This window comes from Tiliqua scincoides, chromosome 11 (genome assembly GCF_035046505.1).
Source record: "Tiliqua scincoides isolate rTilSci1 chromosome 11, rTilSci1.hap2, whole genome shotgun sequence".
Lineage (NCBI taxonomy): Eukaryota > Metazoa > Chordata > Lepidosauria > Squamata > Scincidae > Tiliqua > Tiliqua scincoides.
Window position 1 is genome coordinate 18,521,000 of NC_089831.1, and position 22,361 is coordinate 18,543,360.

At 42.2% G+C, this 22,361-nt stretch overlaps 1 protein-coding gene across 2 annotated transcripts in view; it reads right to left on the reverse strand.

Moving 5' to 3' along the window:
- Positions 1-21,838, reverse strand: part of ZBTB44 (zinc finger and BTB domain containing 44) — a 34,244-nt gene extending 12,406 nt beyond the window's left edge. For both annotated transcript variants that reach the window (XM_066639562.1, XM_066639564.1), the window contains exons 1-2: positions 21,502-21,838; positions 1,972-3,038 (exon numbers count right to left, since the gene is read on the reverse strand). In XM_066639562.1, coding sequence (XP_066495659.1) covers positions 1,972-2,989 — 1,018 coding nt within the window. In that variant the 5' untranslated portion in view covers positions 2,990-3,038; positions 21,502-21,838. The remainder of the gene's footprint in view (positions 1-1,971; positions 3,039-21,501) is intronic.
- Between the last annotated feature and the right edge of the window lie 523 nt (positions 21,839-22,361).

Sequence of the window (22,361 nt, forward strand, 5' to 3'; positions counted from 1 at the left end):
CGCTACTAGTTGAGACAGACAAATCTGGACTATGTGGACCAATGAGACTGGTAGTATAAGGCAGCTAAAGCACTAATATGAAACAGCTTCAAAGGCTGCTAACCTATACACACTAACTGATCACTATGCAACTTGCTTTTGATTAAACATTCATAGGACTGGGCTGTTGACCAGAGAAAAGGAATGATTCTTAATGGACTGCTGCCTGCCTTTCTCTGCTGATCTTTATCACAGAAGTGGAACAGATCAGAAAAGAAACAGATACCCAAGAAGAACCAAAATGCAGGCCACCAGAACTATTTCCATAGCACAAATAACAGTTGCACAAGAGCACCACACCTCACCTTCATTTAAAAACTCCAGGATCAATATCTCCCCATAAGGATACTCTATTGGCTGGAGATTTGTGCAGGGTCACTAGAACAGCTAGCAATAGCCTTATCCTACAGAATGCCAGAAGAAAATCCTGGTAGCCTAGGTCCTGAATTACGCCCCAGACCCTGAGACCCTACCTTATAGAACTATGGCTTTGAGAGAACAAACAAGCAGCAAGTAATGGAGGGAGACCACAAAAATAAAAACAATAGGGAAAAAATAGAGTAGTAAACTATGACAAACTCAGGCACTATCAATAATACATCTGACACACAGCACATCACTGAAAACAGATGATATGCTAAATATATACTGGAATCCCTAGGAAATATACTCCATTCCATCTCTTATTTTTAAAATAGTACTTGCTCATTTTTGAAATAACCCCTGTCAGTATTGTCTCCCTTCTAAATGTCTGGGATTTTTGTTTTGTTTTTATGTCTTTAACATTTGCAAGAGTTCTTGGAACTGACTGATGTTTAACATTCTGCAATGACAGCTGCTTGAGGTGCCCGCAGAGCACCAGCAGAAGCAGGGATTTTCTCATTCACTTTAGTATTGGAGATCTGTCTGGTTGTAAATATTCACACACACCAGGGAAGCACTTGGGTATGGGGCTGCGTATCAGAGCACCTACAGAGATTTGGATCAGGGCTTGGATCTTTTAGGTCAGCACACTAAGGACCTCACTAAACCCTAAAGTTACAATTTTCCTCTTGATATTGATTTCAACTGGGGGGGGGACACGTCTGCTGAAGTTTCTGTTTTTTTTATTAAGTGGTGCAAGAAACTATATGGCATTCTATTCATGCAATACAATTTCACAAAATTGATCATATGTCATTGGCAACTTCTTCTCTGAACTCCCACTTTCATGTGTTTAAGGTCATGGGTCAAATTACATCAGGCTAGCGATGCTAACGGCTGCCAGAAAATAAATCCCGTTTCCCCCTTTTTAATTTATAAACCACACACTCAAATTTCTTGCAGATTAGGTATAAAGAGCCTAGTGAGATAATGAGTAACACATTCACATTTGTGTGCCTTCTATTCAAAGAAGATTCACAAATATTAAGTCTGCAAACACCCCTGCAGTTGAAGCAATTTAATTTGAGCAAGAAATGCTGCCAATATAGAACTGTCAACATAAGAGCTATTCAAAGCGTGATGCAAAAATAGCAACAGAAATACGTGGAGGCTTGTGTCAGTGCAACCCTGTTCCTGCTTCCTTAAGCAATGATGCAGCTGAAGTAGCATGACTGCACGGCTCTGATATTTCCTCCTTGAGTGGATAAAGGCAGAGAAAACAGACACCACCCCTTCTTGGGGATGCTGACTAAATTAAAGATTTAAGTTGCAAGTGAGTGTGACAACATGGAGTTGTAGTTAACAACTCCATGCTATCATGACCCAAATACATTGTTTGAAGTCCAATGACAACCAGTCAGCATCATTAATGAAAACAGTTTTTTTCTGGATTGTTTGAAAACACTAAAGCTGGGAATGTTTACATGAAAAGATAAAGAACTTGCATATTGCTCCCCCCCCCCCAAGAAAAAAAACCTGCAATACAATATGTACGTTATGCTTTTCTACCTATAGAAGATGACTGTGGGCTGATCAAAAGGTCTTCCTGTACTTGTTCACTTCCTGGAACGGTCTGCTGATCACTCAGAGAACTTTGGGATGCACTGACAGGCTGTGATACTTCCTCATGAACTTCCTCATCACTTAGCCTTTCCACTTTGACTCGCACATCTTCTTCTATCACCAGAGGTGAGCTGGCCTTTGTGCTCTCACAGGCCACATAATCAGCAATTCTTCTGGATGCTTCAGATGGACCAGGCACTTCTAGAGTCCGAGAATTCTCTACTTGCTTCACCTTCTCCGACTGAAGTCTCCGGTCTATTCCAAAAGGGAAAGTCCAAGGAAAAGCTAAGGAAGAGTCTACAGGGTGACTTCTAGACTCTGCATAGGAAGCTGAAGGATTCAGAACCTGGGGGGAGTTTGTTTGAGTGCTACATTTAAGTGGACTTTCTGGCGACATGACTATGTAGCTTTTGCGCTTCCGCCGTGACTCTCTGCAAACAGGAATGGTTCTTTCCACTACGCTGCATTCTGAAGAAACAGGAGAAAGGCTGCCATCTCGAGAGGTAAAGTTGCAGCCGGCATTGTTTTCCTGCCCAGTGTCTAGCACCTTTTCCTGCTGGTTACTGGGAGTGTTCCATAAAATGCTTGATTTCATGAACTCAGAACAGGTACTAGCAACACTGAACATTTGCATATAGCTAGCTGCAGCCAAAACATCAATAATATTTTCTGTGTTAATGGACAAGGTTGCTGTGTACGCATATTCCAGAAGTGGCATGAACCCAGTCACTGTCACATGGTGCAAGTCAAGCACGCTTTTGCTGTCATCTTCTGCCTGACCAACCAACTTGGAACGGAAAAACTCACTGCAAGCTGCCAGTACCACTTTGTGTGCTCTGAAGATTTTGTCTTGGACACGAATGGTGATGTCGCAGAAATGTCCATCATTACGCAGCATATTAAGCTTTCCAAGCATCTCTTGGCTGTGAGCAGGGGAATTGTGGGTAAAGGTTTTGACACCCATTTTCTTTTGCTTTTTGCTAATATCCACAAGACAAGCGATCAAAAAAGATCTAGAAAGATAGAAAAAAAATTTGTGGTGAAGAAAGCCACTTCCACAATGATTAATAAAACTATAGAAAATGTATGCAATGAATAAAATTTACATGCTATGAAAAAGCTTAATACTAGGGAATTCATCAGACAATGACCATATGTTCAAACTCAACTCTACAGCAGGATCCTAGTTCGTAATATTAATTATGTGTTATCAATTTGGATAAACTGTTTTCCTAGCACACTTTCCACCCCAAATCACAAATGTACAAAGCTGTAGTCCTACATGCTAACTGGATGTAATGGAATGCGCAAGATGCCTTGAGGAGATAGGGTGTGGTGTCAACAGTGGCTCCTTGGTCTGGCAGGCAAGCATGGGGTTACCACCAGGGCCTTAGATTGCAGAAAGTGTGCTGCATAGCTGCAGCCACTTGGAGGTAAAAAAGCCCTAAGGGTTAAAAGCAGCACCTGCAGGAAAGAAAAGGGGTGAGGGTAGTTAGGAGGAAATCTTGGAGGAAGGAAGGAAGGAACAAACTGATGGATTAATAGACTGGTTGATGAACTACTGGACCTGTTGACTGACAAATGGACTAACTGGATAATGGACAGATGGGCAAATGGACTTCTGAGGACTGCTGGGACAGGGACTGCTGGAGATTGGTGTGACTGCCCCGCCCAAGACCGGCTGAGGACCAAGGTGTTGCTGAGGTGGCTGGAGAAGTTGCTGGCAGGAGAGGGGCGGAAGGAGGACCTCTGTAGGTTGAACAGACCAGTTACCCTGATGGTGGGGTCCTGCAGTGCAAAACTAGGGCCACTGCTGGGGAACAAAGGGGCGCTAAATAGCTTAAAGTGGGCATAGGATCTCTAGGCAAAGCTTGAACCAGAAATTTGACAAAATACTGGATGAGGGATGAGCTACTGACTCTGACAGCAGAGGGTAGCCATTATTTTGCCCTGTGGAGCTCTTAAAAATTCATTTGGATCTGTAGATAAATCTAGTTAGATAAAATGGAGTGTTTCCTAAAAATTAATTTTTTATATTGATAAATATGCGAACCTTTGTATTGATGATTATTGTGTTTTTTTGTGTGTTAATTGAATGATGTATGATGGAATTTGGGGCTAAACCTTATGTGTAACCTGTGTTGTACCCTACCCAAAGTTAAGCCTATTTCCTTTCCTGTATCTGTAATGAATGAATAAAATATATTTTAAAAAAAATTCATTTGGATCAATAACTTGCAAATTGACTGGGGTGGAAGGGAAAAGAAGTGTGTGCGGCAGTGGTTCTCAAACTCTCTGGGAGAGTTTGAGAGCCACTAAGTACTTGCGTGGGCGGGCGGGCGGGAGGCAGCAGGGGCAGGGGGAAGGCAGTGGCGTGAACCCCAGGCGTGCACTTACCCAAGCCTCCTGCAGGCTGCCCAGGCTACAGGGAGCCTGACGCGACCTGCAGCAGGGCTCCCCGCAGCAATGAAAGTAAATACAGAGTGATCGCGGAGGTGGGGCGCAATTGCTCCGCATTTACTTTCACTGTTGCGGGGAGCCCTGCTGCAGGTCACGCCAGGCTCCCCACAGCCTGGGGAGGCTACAGGAGGCTTGGGTAAGTGCACCCAAGCCCCTGCAACCCCCCTGGGCAGCATGATCCTGGGGATTGCGCCGCTGCCTCCTCCCTGCCTCCAGGCTCCCCTGCCCCTTAAGGGGGCAGAGACCAGGGCTCACAGGCTGGGGCATTACAACACCCCAGTTTGAAAAGCCCTGGTGTGCGGAATCAACATTCCTGACATTACCTGTTTGTAAATGAGCTGCAGATCAGGGATAGTTTAAAGTGACTCCATGCTTGGAGGGCACTACATGTGCTTCTAAGAAAAAGCAATTATTTCAGTGTAAAATATGCACTTAAGGTCTGGCTAAAATAATACAGTTTGGGGAGGAAGAGGCAGAACACTTCACCTAAAAAATCAAGGAAGATTTGTCTCCAGTGCATTTCACAAGCCTAAGAACTGAAAATTTATTTTAGTGGCAGTCTATTCCTTTTGGTAAATTACTCTTGCTGCTCTACTGAAAAATAGTCAAATTCAACCTCATTTTCCTGCCTTGTGCTTGTTTCCTCACTCATTGTATTGCAAAGTACTTTAACAAAAAATAACCACTCCTCTGGAGCTCAAATCCTTGGACTAGTAGTATACAAATATCACATGGCCCATCTATTTCAATAGCTAGAAATTACGATACAAACACTAACAATTTAACAAAGAAGAACCCAATGCTGGTGGTTATATGGATGTAAAATGAGCTCTCAGGCAATTTGAAAATGAAAAGTTAAGGATAAAATACAACACTTATTTGACAGAAAAAGCAAATGAAATCTGCTTGCACAACAGGCAAATGAAGTCTTTAGCCTTCAGAATGTGTATTAGTGAACAGAAATCAACCTGAAATACACCATCTTCATTTACTCTAAAATACTGCCAGTTATAAAAAAAGCTTTTAAAACCATGTCTTTCCACACTCAAACATTAGATGCAAAGTACACAATAAAGAACACAGAATGCAAAGAATTCCTCAATATAGACACCAGACTGCACTCTGGAAGACAGTAGTGGTGCAACGGAAGAGAGAGGCCACCATTGTGCCTTCTGCTTCACTCCTTCCCAAGTTCTTTGGCTCATGCTCCTGTTTGTCTGCTGTGAAGATGGGCATAACACAGTTGCAAACACTTGTACTGCATCAGTACTAGCAGGTTCTCCAGCTGCAACCTGGCAATCCTATGGAGACAATCTGGGTAATGATGACAGCAACTTCCATGGCCCAGGATTCAGACTCCCTATTACCCAGGCCTACAAAATTGAGGGTCAGAAAATTTTTCCCAAACTTTATGGTGGTTTGATATGAATTTGGGGTGCCGATTTCAAAAATGGCATCTGTTTTGCCCTATCACATCCAGTTTTGGAGATATAGTATAGCCTCATTAGTGAAGTTTAGATTAGGTTTGGAGACACGGCATAGCCTCTTTAGTGAATGGTTCAAGCAGCTTCCTCATGAGGAAGTCAAGGTGTAGGCTTCCTCATGAGGAAGCTGCTTGAACCATTCACTAAAGAGGCTATACCGTGTCTCCTAAACTAGACGTGATAGGGCAAAACAGATGCCATTTTTGGAATCAGCACCCCAAATATACCCAGGAATTGGTGTAACATTTAAGGAAGCAAAATGTGTGTTGGCCTGTGAATTATCAGAGATGATGTTTGAGGACAGAGAAAATGGAAAAAAACTGGTTAAAGAAGCCATCCTCAGAAAGCACTGCCCTGCCAGAAACTTCCATGGGTGTGGAATCCTAGGAGCCAGTAATGCCCCTACTGGAAATGCAAAAGATAGCATCCCTCTCATCTTCAGAAATCTCAGCAACACAGGATGACACCTCTTGGTTAAAACACCACCTCCAGGGCAGCAGAGCTTCCTCAACATCATTGGAACTAGCATCTGAGAAACAGAACATTGTCCCTTTAAACACCAATGGTTTCCTTAGAAGGGGCAGAGATAGAAACAACAAGAAATGTCAGTAGGACTATTTAAACCCTCATTGGGCTCTAGATGGTCACAGGTGCAATACCCTAGTTGGCTGTTCTTAAGCTGCTCAGTAGTGGTTCTACTCTCAATTCTTGTTGGGATACATGTGCCAGATTCCTTAACTGATACTCCCTATGGGGCCCCAGTCTGGACCAGGACAAACAGTTAATGTGAGAGCTCTGATTAGTATGTCTCTTGGCAGCTTCCAGTAGGATCCTTCTGCATTTGAGGGCAACTTTTCTCTTTAAGCATGTTTGTATTGAATTCAGTGTTAGACAACAACAGCCTAATTCTCCACTGCTGAAAAATGTTTTCATTTTCCAACTTTCCAAAATAATTCACTTTCTTTATATTTTGTAGAAAGAATCAATATACAAAGGAAAATCCTTTGCTAGAGTTACCAGAGACAAAAGAAAATATTTCTTTACTCAGCATGTAGTTGGTCTGTGGAACTCTTTACCACAGGATGTGGTGATGACATCGGGCCTAGATGCCTTTAAAAAGGGATTGGACAAATTTCTGGAGGAAAAATCCATCACAGGTTACAAGCCGTGACATGTATGTGCAACTTCCTGCTTTTAGAAATGGGCTGTGTCAGAATGCCAGATGCAAGGGAGGACACCAGGATGAAGGTCTCTTGTTGTCTTGTGTGCTCCCTGGGGCATTTGGTGGGCCACTGTGAGATACAGGAAGCTGGACTAGATGGGCCTATGACCTGATCCAGCTGGGCTGTTCTTATGTAAAAGTTTATCCATCATGATAGCTACAGAATTTGGATTGGTATCTTCCCAGGCTACCCAGGCCAGAAGAACATACAAAATGCCCTACGGAATCATATCAAGGATCCTTGTGGTACAGCATTGTCTTTCCAAAGCAGGGGGATGAATAACAAGGAGTCATAACTAGTACTGGAACATTGCCTCTGAACAAGAGTTTCCATTTAGCTGATGTAACTAGTAATCATGTTAGAGCTCAATCCTCTGCCTACCTACTCAGAAGTAAGTTCCAATACAGTCAACGTAGTTTACTCCCAGGAAAGTATGAATAGGATTGCAGCTTTAGGAACATGAGATTTCAGACTTTTCAAATTGGATGACATATCCAAAAAATTTTCTGTGTACATGCAGGATGTAAGAGTGGTCTGGGTCCATATGGAAGAAATCTGGTATTGTGTTGCCTAACTGTGCAATGTGGCTACTTCTTGAGGAAATCAGGTCCATGTTGCAGTTTGCAAGCTTTCATTCAAGGGAAAGTGCACTTGAGTGCTATTAACTCCTTTGGAACAGCTACTGAATCATGCAAAAGCAACCAGAAGGCTGGTGGTTAGTAGGATTCCTAAGTGCTGAAGTAACACCAAGCAGCTTCTTATATTGGCAAGTGCCTTAACTAGCTTGGTTTCAGGTAACAAAAAATCTTGACAGGTTATTTTCTGGATCTCCAGAGGCGGGAGGGAAATGAGGAGCTAGAATAGTCATTGATTTTTCTACATACTAAACTCAGGCTTACCACAGTACTTAAAAAAAAAAAAAAACCTGACAGAGGCCATAGTAAACTAAATGCCTTTCAACCTATAGAGCCAGGAAAAGATACTCAATGAAATAAAATACCACTCTGACTTGAGTACATACACTCTTAAGTCTGAAAGGTCAAGGCCAGGCTAGACTGCTGAATTTGCTTGCAGCTGCTCCAGCATGAAATCTATGGAGCATGAAGGCTATAATTTGTAAAGGTAACAAAAGACTTGAATTATTGGGAAACTGAATTACCCATATAAAATATTTTTTGTAACATCCATGTATCTGTTTACACTCATAAGGACTATTAGCCGACTACTACTGCATTTTATTCTTTGCTGAAATCACTAGACAAACATAAACTTGAACAATAATTTCATCAGAACAGACCTGGGACAACTGAGCTGTGGTCAATTAATCTTTGTCTTTTTTCTTTCAACACCAAATGTTTTGAACATTAAAGACAGCAGTTGGCCTAAATAGTAACACAATCTTCTCTTCTCTCCCCAGCTTTTCAGTAATAACCTTTTCTCATGCTGTGCCAAAAACAAAACAACAAAAAACCCCTACTACATTTATGACATCCAACTATTTTAGCATTGTTATGATTTTGTGAGACTGATTTAGACAGACACAGTGATGTGAGAATGTCTGAACCAAGACAACAGTGGGGATCTATCAAGTTGCATCTGTAATCTTACCCAATAAAAGTTTAACCTCTGACTCCCTGCCCTCACCCCATATCACAGGGGTGCTCAATAGGTCGATCGCGATCGACAGGTCGACCACGAGGGCAAAATGAGTCGATCGCGGAGCTGCTCCAGCTGTTCCTGCAGTTCCACGGCTTGGCCAGCAGGTGGCGCTGAAGAGCCGCCTTCTGGGTTCTGAGAGCCTGCGCAGGGGCAGCCTAGAGTGCGCGCGCTCTGTGACTCTCACCGGGCGTGGGGGCGGGCGGAAAAACGAAGTGAGAGCGAGCGCAGTCACCGTTTGTCGCTCCGCTCGCACCCCCTCCCCCTCAGTGCCCGGGCTGGATAGGAGAGGCTGGAGCTGCAGCAGCGCAGGCCGCCAGACAAGGGTGGGTGGGGGGAGGAAGAAGAGAGCCTCGCGTCACCTCGCCTCCCCGCTGTGCAGCTTTTGTGAGAGAAAGCGCCCCTCTCTCCAGCCCACCCCTAGGGTAGAGGGTGGACTGGGCGCAGCCCTGGGCTGGAAGGTGAGTGGGCGGCGGGGTCCCTGCAGGCGGAGCGTGGGGGGCTGCGGGAGGGCAGCAGGTGGTCCAGGCTGCTCGCCCGCCCGCCCGCTCTGGGAGGCGTGACTGCTGCTGCTGCACCTGCACCACCTATCATATACTTGCAATTTGCCCAACCTGCCTTTAAGTGATTCACAGGCTTCCTGATCCAGCGGGGCTGTTCTTATGTTCTTAACTACTTCCAAAGGCAATGGTAAGTAGTCTATCAACCTTAAGCCATTTCTACCCAAGGCTGCATATATTTATTTTTATTTATTTATTTATCACATTTTTATACCGCCCTTCCTCCAAAGAGCTCAGGGCGGTGTAAACAGCTGTTCCTCTCCTTTTTTCTCACAACAACCCTGTGAGGTAGGTGAGGCTGAGAGAAAGTGACTGGCCCAAGGTCACCCAGGAAGCTTCATGGCTGAGGGGGGATTTGAACAACAACAGGGATCAAATGTGTATACCTGCAGGGCGGGCAGAAATGGGTTAACCCATTTTCACCTGGCCCACAAGTGTACACATTTGGTCCCTTTTGGTTTAAGATCCCAATGGCTTAAGAGTAATACAGACAAAGTGCTCAGCTCTTCAGAAATTACGTATAACACAATGAGATGGCTACCTCTTCAGCAGTATTTCTTGAGATCCTGAAGAAAGCCTAAGAGCTGAGACCACACTTTCAAGTGTTAAGAGTTTAGTTGCTCAGATACTGTGGCTGCTTCCAATAATACTCACAGACTTCTAAATATAGCAGAACTTTCTCTTTCTACTAGAGTAAGCATCTAAGGTCAGTTTCTTAAGCCAGCCTTATCTGAATGACAACATTTAAGTATGACCTATTGCCTATCAGAGGGAAATCTTGAACATCTTTTTGTTACTTACATGGGTAACAAGCCTGCACAAAGTTAAATTGTCTGGCTCCCTCCCATTAAGCCGAACAGTGCTGTTGTACATATGCTGCTGCCTTTATTGTTGCTTGGCAGTAGAATCACCCTGAGTTAGTGGCTCAGTACTAAGCACTACTGAAATAAATACAGACAAATTACGTAGTTTTGACTGACTTGAGCCCTATTAATTTTAACTGGGCTTAGTCATGACTAACTTTCTTAGGATACAACCCACTTCTTCCAACAACTTAAAGCAGGATATAAATGCTGTGAGTGCTTGGTCCCAGTTCCCTTGTTCCCATGAACTACACTAAGATCTATATCTGAAAGAGAACAACTGTTTAAATATGCATTATACCTTCAGTTTTATAAACAGGTTAACACACTATGACACTGGAAAAATAATTATGGGCATTAGACTGGCAAAGCTGAGTATTTAAGAAGCATTACTTTTTTAGTAGTGAAGCTAAAGGGAAGATGCTTCAGTACTACTTTCATCAGAGATGTTGAAGCCATCCCATGATTTGGGATGGGGTGGAAATGGGGGGGGGGGAGAATTGAATTTCTGCAATATAAATATGAAATACCTGGTGAATAATTTAATTCAAATTGCAATATTTGATATAAATATGGAACTTAAAGGTGTATGTTTATTTTATTCAGATAATTTGAAATGTACCACAAACACAGATTGTGAAGCTGCAAGCTGCTGCATCTGCAAACTGAAGCATCAACATTATATTTACATATAAGGAAAGGTTTATTATTTAGGCTTAGAAAAAGTGTTAGACCCTCAGCATTACGCAGAAACAGAAGCAGCTCATTTTCAGACATGGTCCAGAAAATAGCAATGAATATAGATACTCCGTTCAACATTAAAAGAACAGTGAACTCTTCAAAAGTATATCATATACTGTACATTGCTCAAGCTGCAGTTCTTGCACATATACTGGGTGTCTGCACCATCTAGTTCAGTGGGAATTTCTTATGTGTCAACATGCATGGGGTTGGCCTTGTCACAATAATGACTGATTAAAACTTGCTTCCTGAATCAATATGTATTGATTCATATCTGGCCTCATTCCAATAAATGTGTGAAATTAAAGCGTAATCCTTTCTCTAATAAGCACATGTAACTGAAGGATCTGCATATTCCAATTCTGAACTTTTGCTTTAAACTTCATGAACTTCAGAAAGTGGTCTGAATGAATGGAAGCAAATTTCAACCCTTCTGTATGTTAGTTTTTTTGCTCATTGTGCATGTGGTCAAATATTCATGAACTCTTTTCAAGGGATGCAATTTGAGGCAAGTGAGCAACAAGGGGAGTTAGAGGCTGCATTGTACAAAGGCCACATTGGCATACTGTAACAGAAACATGCTTAGTAGGTTTCCCATTCATGGACCAAATGCCTGAAGGTATTCTGCAACATTTGAAAACATTCCTACATGCCGAGTTCCAGGTGCATTATTTGTAATAATCAAGACAGCAACAGTGCCATCTCCATTTAACTTTTGAATCCAAGACATCCAGTTGTGTGAACTGCCTTTAATGCTTTAAAATGCTACTTTAATAATATTTCACTATAAGCATTTTCAATATTTCCTTTTAAGGGTTCCAAAAAGCCTTCCAACTCTCACTGCTACTTGTCTTGCTGCTGCACTGAAAAGAGAAGTGTTTGAGGTGCATGTGTATTCATTAACCCACCCACTACATATAAGCCACCTTTGTAAAAGGAAGCGACTTTCAGGAATCTTGCTCAAGTTTAAACAAGACAAGTATCTGGTAGTGCCCTCGCCCTTTTTGCACTGAGTCAGCTTTATCAGAGCAAACTGCCTGAACAAAAAATATACATGCTATGATCTCTAAATGTTCCCCAAATAAGTTCTGTTTCTGCTGCGGGATTAAGCACAGACATGCTAGCAAAAATTAGGCTTTCTTAGAAACACTGCTCAGCTCAGATCTACAGCTCTGTTGTTTGTATCTTTTTTCCCCCTATATGGCTCAAACCCCACTAATCTTATAGCACAATCATATACATATTTACTTGGAAGTAAACTTCACTGAGCTCAATGGGACTTACTCTCAAGTAAGCTGATGCAGGATTGCAGTCTCAGATAACAATTCGAAGACTGTCAGTGCTCTGTTTTGTTTTGACTCTGGAAGGCACCTCCTATTTACCTGTTCCTAGCCCTGAGTCACAGGGAAAGGTGTGAATTGGACATAATTGTTTACATTTGCTGCAGTTGCCTGATGAGAAAATAGCCTGGAAGTTACTTCTGTATGGAGTTTATCTGAGGACTGTGTAACCTATTTTCCTTGGTGACTAAAGTAGGTGTTTCACTTGCCAGAGACCATCAGTTACTTCACATGTTCTTAGGCTAAGTCCTGGCAGTAAAAACAAGTTCTGGCCTGAATCCTAGCAAACTCTGGCTCAAATTAAGCAGGAGACAATAAACAGAAGAGAGAGGAATGTTCACCTGTAAAGCCCTGCACAGTTATTTTTTGTAAATAGGTGTCAGTTTGGGCGGGGAAAAAAATAACACTGTTTATCTTCAGTTAGAATTTGTGAAGGGTGACCAGAGATGAAAAGTTACTGTGCGACTGTAGTCAAGCTGTTCCTATATGTTCCACTGATGATGTATTAATATTAAATAAACAAACCCGAATTTAAATTTCCAGTTTTCCTTAGGGCTTTTTCTTCCCTAAATCTGGTAAATGGAGAGCAGCTACATTTTTTTAACCTGTGTTTCCTAAAGTTTAAACTACAAGTCATCCCCCCCCCCCCGAAAGTCTGTCTTACATCCTGTCATATTAATAGGTAGGTTACTGATGCTTTTTTTAAAACTGTTTTTGTTTTGGTAGGTTCTTCACTTTTGAAACTTCTTGCAAGGCTGGCACAACTAGTTTATTCAATTGGGCAAATGCCCCTCTGCCCACTTAAGTAGAACAGTGGAATATATAACAGGAGCAGCTCCAATATCCTGACGCACATTGTTTTGCTCTGCTCCTGAATCTGGTCTGGGGGAAACGCTGCTTCAAGGAGAGTTTATCCCTTGCCTCATCGCTGAAATCAAGTCAGCCAAAAAGACCAATTTAATTACCAAGGACAACTATGTCAATGTCTCTCTTGCAAGGATTCTAGCTGCCATCAGTGAAGGGTGCCAGTCCTTTTTGTTCTAAGGTGGAAAACCTATATTTTATAAGTAACGTCAACATCGTTGAAACTAAACATTAAAAAAAAAAGATGGAACACCCCTTTCAAGATGGAACTGGTGGGATAAGTTAGTCAAAATCACCTTCCAAAACTAAGGCTGCAATTCTAACCTCACTTTCCTGGGTGTAAGTCCCATTGAACACAACAGAACTTACTTCTGAGTAGACCTGGTTAGGATTGTGCCCTAAGATACTTTGTCTAACCTTTACTCTGAATAAAACTTTAAAAGAATCCACAATAAGTAATCTCTTTTTGAAGGATAACTTAAATATGTTGGCAAGCTTGAGTTACAAAGCGTTCTTTTCCCACTGGACCATGTCTCTTTGGGGTGGTATATAAAGCTAACATTTATTTAAACTTTGCTGCCTTGATTAAAATTTTTCCAATTTGGCTAGAACAGATAAAGCAATTCATAATATAATGACAATAAAGTTAAAAACATCAACAAAGGCAGTGAGAAAAGTCATTTGGAGGAGGTCCTTGAATCAACAGGTCCAAAAAGGATAAGAACATAAGAACATAAGAACAGCCCCACTGGATCAGGCCATAGGCCCATCTAGTCCAGCTTCCTGTATCTCACAGCGGCTCACCAAATGCCCCAGGGAGCACACCAGATAATTGGTGGAACCAACACGTTTTTGCCAGGATTCAAAAGGCCAGGATAGGTGGCACTTCTTACAACCACCTACAAAAGGATGTTTCCTGGATGGAAATCACAAAAGCCCAAGTGCCTGAAAACGTGACACTTGGAAGGATCAAAGATCTATAATCCTGCTGCATAGTAAGAACACCAACATTATTGTCAAATGTCTTGCCCCTCTGGTTGTAGGAAAGTCTAAAAACTATGGGCAGAACTGTTAAATACATCATACTGAGGTGTTTTTAAAGGTTGAGTTTCTCCATAGAAATGCAACAACAGTGTATCTTGAAATATGCCACTGGGGGGAAAAATATTTAATTAAGATCAGTATCTGAAATAAGCAAATTGGTTTGATTTTCTTCAAGAAGTCTCTATGTAATTCACCTATCTTGGACTTAGAAAGTTCCTGTTCCAGTTTCTTAGAAACCTACTGTACTTCCAAGTAAATGCACTTAGGACATAGTGGTTATGTTCCACTGAGATCAATGGGACTCCTGTAAGTATGCATAACTTTAAACAGGTAAAGTTCCAATGCTATCTGTGATGGAACTTTTGGGGCACAGACAAGAGACTTATTTCACAAGACTACAGCAGGGGATAGCTGTTCAGTTTGGTTCAGCTACCGTACTACCTCTTGTGCCAGACTGACAAGATTATGGTACAGATAAGGCATTAAATTGCTTTCTATTATTAAGCATTAATAATGTTATTATTATTAAGCATTAATTAATTATTAAGCATTAATTAATAATAAGAAAGCATTAAATTGCTTTCTATTATTTTATTTCAAATCTTAAAGTTCAAAGGATTTGCCTTTGATTAAGTTGACAACAGGTATTGTCTCTTTTGCATTCTGTCTAAGAATCTCTAGAATAATTTTGAACATGAATTCTTCTTCTACTAAACCATCTTTCTCTCAAAACAGTCTTGCTACAGAACTGACAAAACCTGAATTGTTTGGACCATGATGATGTACTTCTAAGTACACTCCTCTCTCGCACAGTTTATTTACTTTTAAGGCTGTGGGCTGGAGCGACTCAAGTATGTTTAATCTGGATGTGCAAAACCCAGAACTAAATCTCAATTCCAATTGAGCAGTCTGTGCTGACCCCATTATCCCAGTCCAGCCTACACACAGAATTCATGAGATCAACAGTGCCAATCAATTCCTCTTTGCCCAAAGGACAGGAATGTAACCAGTTTTGAGAACAATGCTTTGTTCTGTTCATGAAGAAAAGATGCTAGGTAGTGTGGATGGGCAGCCCAATCCTTACAGATGTGACCCCCGGTGGAACAGCAGCACCAAAATGAAGACCACTGTATCCTGCAGGTGTCCGGAAGCCACAGGAGGTCTCCTCAGGGGAAGGGGACATTCATCCCCTTCCCCCAAGTAATGGTGCTGGCCCCGCAATGGGGATTCTCATGTCTGTGCTGGCTATTCTGTCAGTGCAGACTTGCGAACTTCTGGGTCAGGCTTTTCAGTCTGACAGAGGATAGGATTCAGCAGAAAAGGCCCCCGGAGGTTCCATCCTTGCCCCGGAATGCTTCCCCCCATCCTGAAAGGCTGTGCTTCTGTCTGGCGCTCTTACCTGTTTCTAGCAGCTGCACAACATCCTCCACCCGGCAATGGGTCTAGCGCCACTACTCCTTCCTTCCATGGTGTTGTAAATGTGTTTTAGGGCACTTTTATGACATCTTGTGCCAGCGCTAATGGCCCATAGGATTTGGCCCTAAATCTATTTCCACTCAGCCCCAACCCAGGAAATTGTCTTATATGGAATCAGATCATTGGGTCCAGTACTACAGCTGCTATCCAAGAACCTCTTTAACTGGTAGTGTCAGGGACTAACCTGGGATCTTCTGCACACAAATATGTGCTCAACTGCTGAGCTACAGTCCCTCTTTCAAATATATTCCTCTGCAGGAAATACAGGTGCAACTGCAGTGGAAACATGCAAGATCTCTCGAGAAGACAGGGTGTGGTGTCTACAGCAGCCCCTTGCTCTGACAGGTCCTGGAAGCATGGTGTTAACACCAGGGCCTTAAATTGCAGTGAGTGGGCTGCACAGCTGCAGCCACTTAGGGGCAACAAGGCCCTCAGGGATAAAAGCATCACCTGGAAGAGGGAGAGTTTTGTGGGTGTAGAAAGAAGGAGGTTTGAGAGAGCAGAAGGAAAGAGTTTGGAGGAACGAGGACAGACGGGTTAGCTGACTGATGGATGGACTGACTGATGACGGAGACTGCTGCAACAGAGACTGCTGAGTGGCTGCCATGCCCAAAAGCTGCTGAGAACCAGAGTGTTCTGCGGTGGTCAGAGGAGCTGCTGGTGGGAGAGGAGAGGAAGGAGGATCTCTACAGTTTGAACAGGCGCACTATCCTGGTGGTGGGGTCCAGCAGTGCAGAACTAGGGCCACTGTTGGGGGAAACTAATTCTCTTAAGTGGGCATAAGTTTTCTAGACTAAGTTTGAAACAGGAATTTGGCAAAACAAATATTGATAAAAATGGAGCTTAAATATTAACTGGATCAAACCCATCCAGTAGCAGTATTTAATACAGGGTTTTAACTACATAAAACCCTGTATTAAATACTGCTACTTCATATGGACGTCATGACTACTACAATCGCCAGGAGGTCCAGCACAGTATAATCATATCAGCTTGGAAATAAAGGGCAGACAAATACAGGGTGAAATCAACAGTATAAGAGTGCCTTGAACCATAAGCATCCAGGAATATCAAAAGCTTCACCAGCAACCCCAGGCTTTTCTAAAAATACAGAAACAGCATACATTAAAACAAAGCTCAGACCCCAGACTTTGTCAAAGTTTCTCTGCTGGTGAACTATCCACCTGAGGTATCACACTAGTCTTCACTGACTTGAGAAACAATGTCATACTACCATGCATGCCCTGCCTTGCCACAACACAGTCAGCAATATTTTTTATTATCTTCTGCTGTAAGGAAAAAAAACAACAACCCATGTACCATTTCTTAATCCATCTGTGTTTCAGTGGAAAGTTGATCAAAATAATAAGATGCATACATTATAAGTGTATAAGAACAAAAATAATAATAAAATGTAGCTGGGTATACACAGAAGATTGAAATTCAAAATTTACTTCAAGCAGACAGTGATCTGAGAGTAATGAGAGAGCAACATTCTATGACTAACATACCCCAGGACTCCCCACCAGCATAAACAAGGACTGTTAATTCAGCATAAGCCTCAGTCAAAAATACTGCAAAGCCAACTGTACCCCTGATGTTGCAAACTGATCCACTGCCTTTAGTGTAAAATGCTGACTGTATGACAGGTTGCTTTATCTGCTTTGTAAACCAAGCTCTTCAGCGCAGTGATCCCTCAACTAGGAGCACCTCTCAGCCTTGTTTACCTGGAGTGATATTCATAGCTAACTTTTGTTATCTCATGAAAGAAACCACATGTGTGTTTCAACAAGTCACTCTGATAAGCATTTAAAAAACAGCATGCATTTCTTAGTCTAAAGCAGATTGTGATTTGTTCCTATTAATTTAAAGGAAGATATGGAAATTGCCTCTTATAGATGTAGCCTCATGCTACATGTAGCTGCCTCATGTAGCTTCATGCTGCCTGTTGGAAAGCAATTTCTGAAACAGAATTAACTTCTTGTTTAAGAACTTCTTGTTTTCTTATCAAGACAAATTAACCACTTGTACAATTCTTTAAGGCTTCAATCCTATGCAAGCACATTTAAGCCTAACTGGAAATAAATGGGTTTAACTCTGCATAAGATCATGCTACACAGGGTTTAGATCAGTGATATTCAACCTTTTCCATCTCATGGCACACTGGCAAGGCACTAAAATGGTCAAGGCACACCATCAGTTTTTTGACAGTTGACAAGGCACACTGTGCTGTCACATCCCCCAATGGCCCTACTAATAAATGACCCAAATTTCCGCAGCATACCTGGGGACCAGTCATGGCACACCCGTGTGCCACGGCACAGTGGCTGAAAATGGTTGGTTTAGACTCTCATTTCCTCACAACAATTAGATATTTCTTGATTATTATTCATATTTCTCATATAGGTGGAGAACTCAAACCAAGAGACAAATGCATAAAAGGCAATCCAAATGAGTCAATGACTGAGCTGGCATCTGATTCTAAGTTATTTGTATATATCAGCTGCCCTGTGCCAATTACCTAGCTGAACAGAGACCACAGCAGACAAAACTAAATACCAGCCCATACAGGGCTGGCTGAAGAAACTGATCTCTGAGATGTCACCCATACAAGGAGGAAGAACAGTATCAGTGGATAGAGAAAACAATGCCTTAGATTACAGAATATGATCTTGACTGGGGAAAGAAAAAATGGCTTTTTGAAGGGCTGGGAATGATATGGGGAAAGGAGAGCTGAAACAGAAGTTACATAAATGGGAGGCAAAAGAAAAGAAACTGGTATGGGGGACACAGGAACCAACAGCACTGGAGCAAGGGCATTAGCACAAGATAAGGAAGCAAGAGCAACTAGACTGTGGAAAGATTTTCATATGAAAGGGATATGAAAGAGATGAAATGGTTGTGTATAAAAGAGACACCTGTCAGGTTCACATAAGGGATGGCTATTCAGAACAGGATTAATTACCACGAAGGAGTGTAAATGTCTAAGGCTGTGAGTAGCAGGCACATAAATGCCAAAGTCAGCCTGCATGGAGGAGACAATTGCATCCTCAGGGTCAGTCAGTCTGTAAGGATACAGAAAAAGGCAACAAGCCTTGATGCATATAGGGGGAAAAGAGTGGGAAAGGAAGAAGAGGTCAGTGGGCAAAGCCTTAAGAAATATAGGGAACCAAAGACAGCTTTTGAAGACGGATGGATTTGTCTGAAATGGTGTTTACTGGCATCTGAACAGCATAGATTAAAACAAAAATGTTGCCAGCACAGGGGAAAATGAGTAAATTCCAGGGACAGCAGCATAGATAAAGATTGTACTTGTGTGTGGACAAGGAAGAAAACTTTAGTATATTTACATTTGCTTGCTTGCTTTCACCCCCTCCCTTTTTTGTATGCCTCTGTGTTAAGGTTGCCAACCTTCCAGGATTAAGCTTCCATACGCCAGGTGTCTACAGAAGGCAATCCTGGAGAGTTTGACAAAGCCTTCAGGAATTCCCAACATTACATCATGCTGGGGTGGGCCAGGGAGAGAAACTCTCCAAGAATAGCTCTGGTCAGAGTTGACAAAACTCTGGTGCATTCTTCCTATTATGATTGCGAAGGCTGTAATCCTAGCCACACTTATCTAGGAGCAAGTGCCATGGACTATAATGTGACTTACTTCTGAGTAGACATGCCTAGGTTTGGGCTATGTAAGCCATTCTGGTAGGCCACCTATTTCTCCCCCATCCTGTCCCCCTGTAAATGTCTTCAAATTTTTCTTGTTAAGAATTATTATATGAATATCAAATAGTTGAATTTCAAACATATACCAATAACCGCAACAATAATAATTTCTTCCAATTCTTCATATTAAGTATTGTTGTGTGAATGGCTGAATTTTAAGCACAACATCATCATGAACAACAATAATTTCTTCCAATTCTTCTTCTTATGAATATTATTATGTTAATTATTATATGCATAGCTGAATTTCAAAGACATACTGTAGATAACACCAGCAATAATTTACTCCAATTCTTCCTATTAAAAATCACTACGCGAATAGCTGAATTTCAAGCACATATATTATTATGCATGACTTGTTTATTATTATTATTTATGTTTACTATTGTTTATTATGTGTGTTTATTAATAATAATTTTCTTCAAGTGTTCTTAAGAATCATTCGTCAATAGCGAAATCTCAAGCAGGTATTATTTTTGTGCATGATGACTTGTTTATTATGTTTACTTTTGTTAATTAATAATAATTTTCTTCAATTGGTCTTAAGAATCATTATGCAAATAGTTGAATTTCAAGCACATATATCATTATAATGCATGATGACTTTATGATTATGTTTACTCTGATGCTTATTATGATTGCTTATTAATATTAATATTAATAATTTCAAATTGTTCCTAATAAGTCATTATGCGAATTGTTGAATTTCAAGCACATATATTATTTGTATGCACGACAACTTGTATTATTATGCTTATGATTGTTTATTAATGATAATAATTTCTTCAATTGTTCTTAATAAGAATCATTATGTGAACAGCTGAATTTCAAGCACATATGTCATTATGATGCATGATGACTTGTTTATTATTATAATTTTTATTATGTTTACTATTATGTTTATTGTCTACTTGTTAATAATTTTCTTCAATTATTCTTAATAAGAATTATGCAAATAGCTGAATTTCAATCAATATTCTTATGCATGATGACTTCATTATTATTATTATTATTATTATATTGCTTGAAATTCAGCTATTCACATAATTCTTAGTAAGAACAATTTTAGAAAATTAGTATTAACAAACATAATAGTAATAGTAATAGTAAGCTCAGCCAATAGTAATAGTAAGTTCAGCCATGAAGCTTCCTGGGTGACCTTGGGCCAGTCACTTTCTCTCAGCCTCACCTACCTCACAGGGTTGTTGTGAGGACAAAAGAGGGGAGCAGCTGTGTACACCTGAGGTAGGGCAGTATAAAAATGTGAAAAATAAATAAATAAAATAAACAGATAATAATATTTTCTTAAATTGTTCTTACTAAGTTTTATGCAACTAGCTGAATTTCAAGTCCATATAATAATAGTAAACTTAATAATAATAAATTAGAAATAATAATAAAAAACAAGTCATCATACATAAGAATAATATGTGAAATTTAGCTTGATGATATCACTTTCGGTCATGACACCACTTCTGGTGGGCCCTGACAGATTCTCATTCTAAAAAGTGGGTCCCGGTGCTAAATGTGTGAGAACCACTGCAGTAGTCAGTAAACATAATAATAATAATATTTTCTTAAATCATTCTTACTAAGAATTGTAAATAGCTGAATTTTAAGCACATATAATAATAGTAAACATAATTTTTCTTAAATTGTTCTTACTAAGAATTATGTGGATAGCTGAATTTCACACACAAAAACTAACAGTAAACATAATAAAATAATTTTTTCTTAAATCTTTCTTACTAAGAACTGTAAACAGCTGAATTTCAAGCACATATAATAATAAAAATAGTAAACTATGACAACAATAAAGCAGGCATCTGCACAAGGGGGGAGGCAGAGGGCAGGCAGGGGGGACAAGGGGGCAGAGATGCCACTGGTCCCGGCTATGGAGGGGGCACAGTTCATGCAGGGGGAGGGTAGCCTGAGAACCAGGGGCGTGGTCAGAGCCCTGAGGGCGTGGTCAGGGCTGGGGGCGTGGCCTGCCGCCCGGCTCTCCTCCGTCCAGCCCCCCTCCCGCTGCCCTTGTTCCCCGTTACCTGCTGCGGGGAGGCCCTCCCCTTCCGTGGGCCGGGTAGGTGCCTGCGCGGGAGGCCGAGCGCCCCCCTCCGCCTCGCCCTCTCCCGCTCCGTCAGGGCCCGCGTCTAGGCCCCTGCTGGGCCATGGCGGCCGCCGTCGCCACCACAGCCGCCGCCTCCTCAGGGCTGGCGCGCGCCGCGGCCGTTGGAAAAGGGGGGGGCCAGGAGCGAGAGGGGAGTCCGAGGCCCGCGCGCGCTCTCACGCAGGCGCTCTGGGGGGGGAGGCGCGGGGCCACTCGCGCTCTGGTTGGCTGGCTGGCTGGCTGGCGCGCGGGGCCCAGGCGCTCCTCTCCCTCCCCCTCCCTCCCCTCACGCCAGCCAGCCTAGCCTAGCCGGGCACTTTGTTTGTGTCCCACAATGCACCGCGGCGTCGGCGGCGGCTGGGATGGAGAGGAGGGAGGGGGGATCGGGAGCGAGGGAAGCGGTGGGCGGGGCCAGGCGCGCGCTGCGGGCACAGGGAGGGGAGAGCCGAGTGCCGAGCGGCTGCGCAGTGGAATCCAGTGCCTTCCTCCGCAGGCTTCAGTCTTTGCCCGCCGAGCTGATCGCGACATTGTTTGTTACCACCTTGCAGTAATAATAGTGTGATTATTAATGTACAAATAGTATGCATGCAGTAAGAACAGAGCCAGGAGGCACAGGCTGCAGTCCTAGCCACACTTCCCTGGGAGTAAGCCCCATTGACTGCAATGTGACTTACTTCTGAGTAGACATGCACTTGCCTGGCTGCACTTACCTGGGTGTAAACGCCATCCACAACCACACTTACCTAGCCACACCTATCTGGCGGTTCTAGCCACACTTACCTGGGAATAAAACCCATT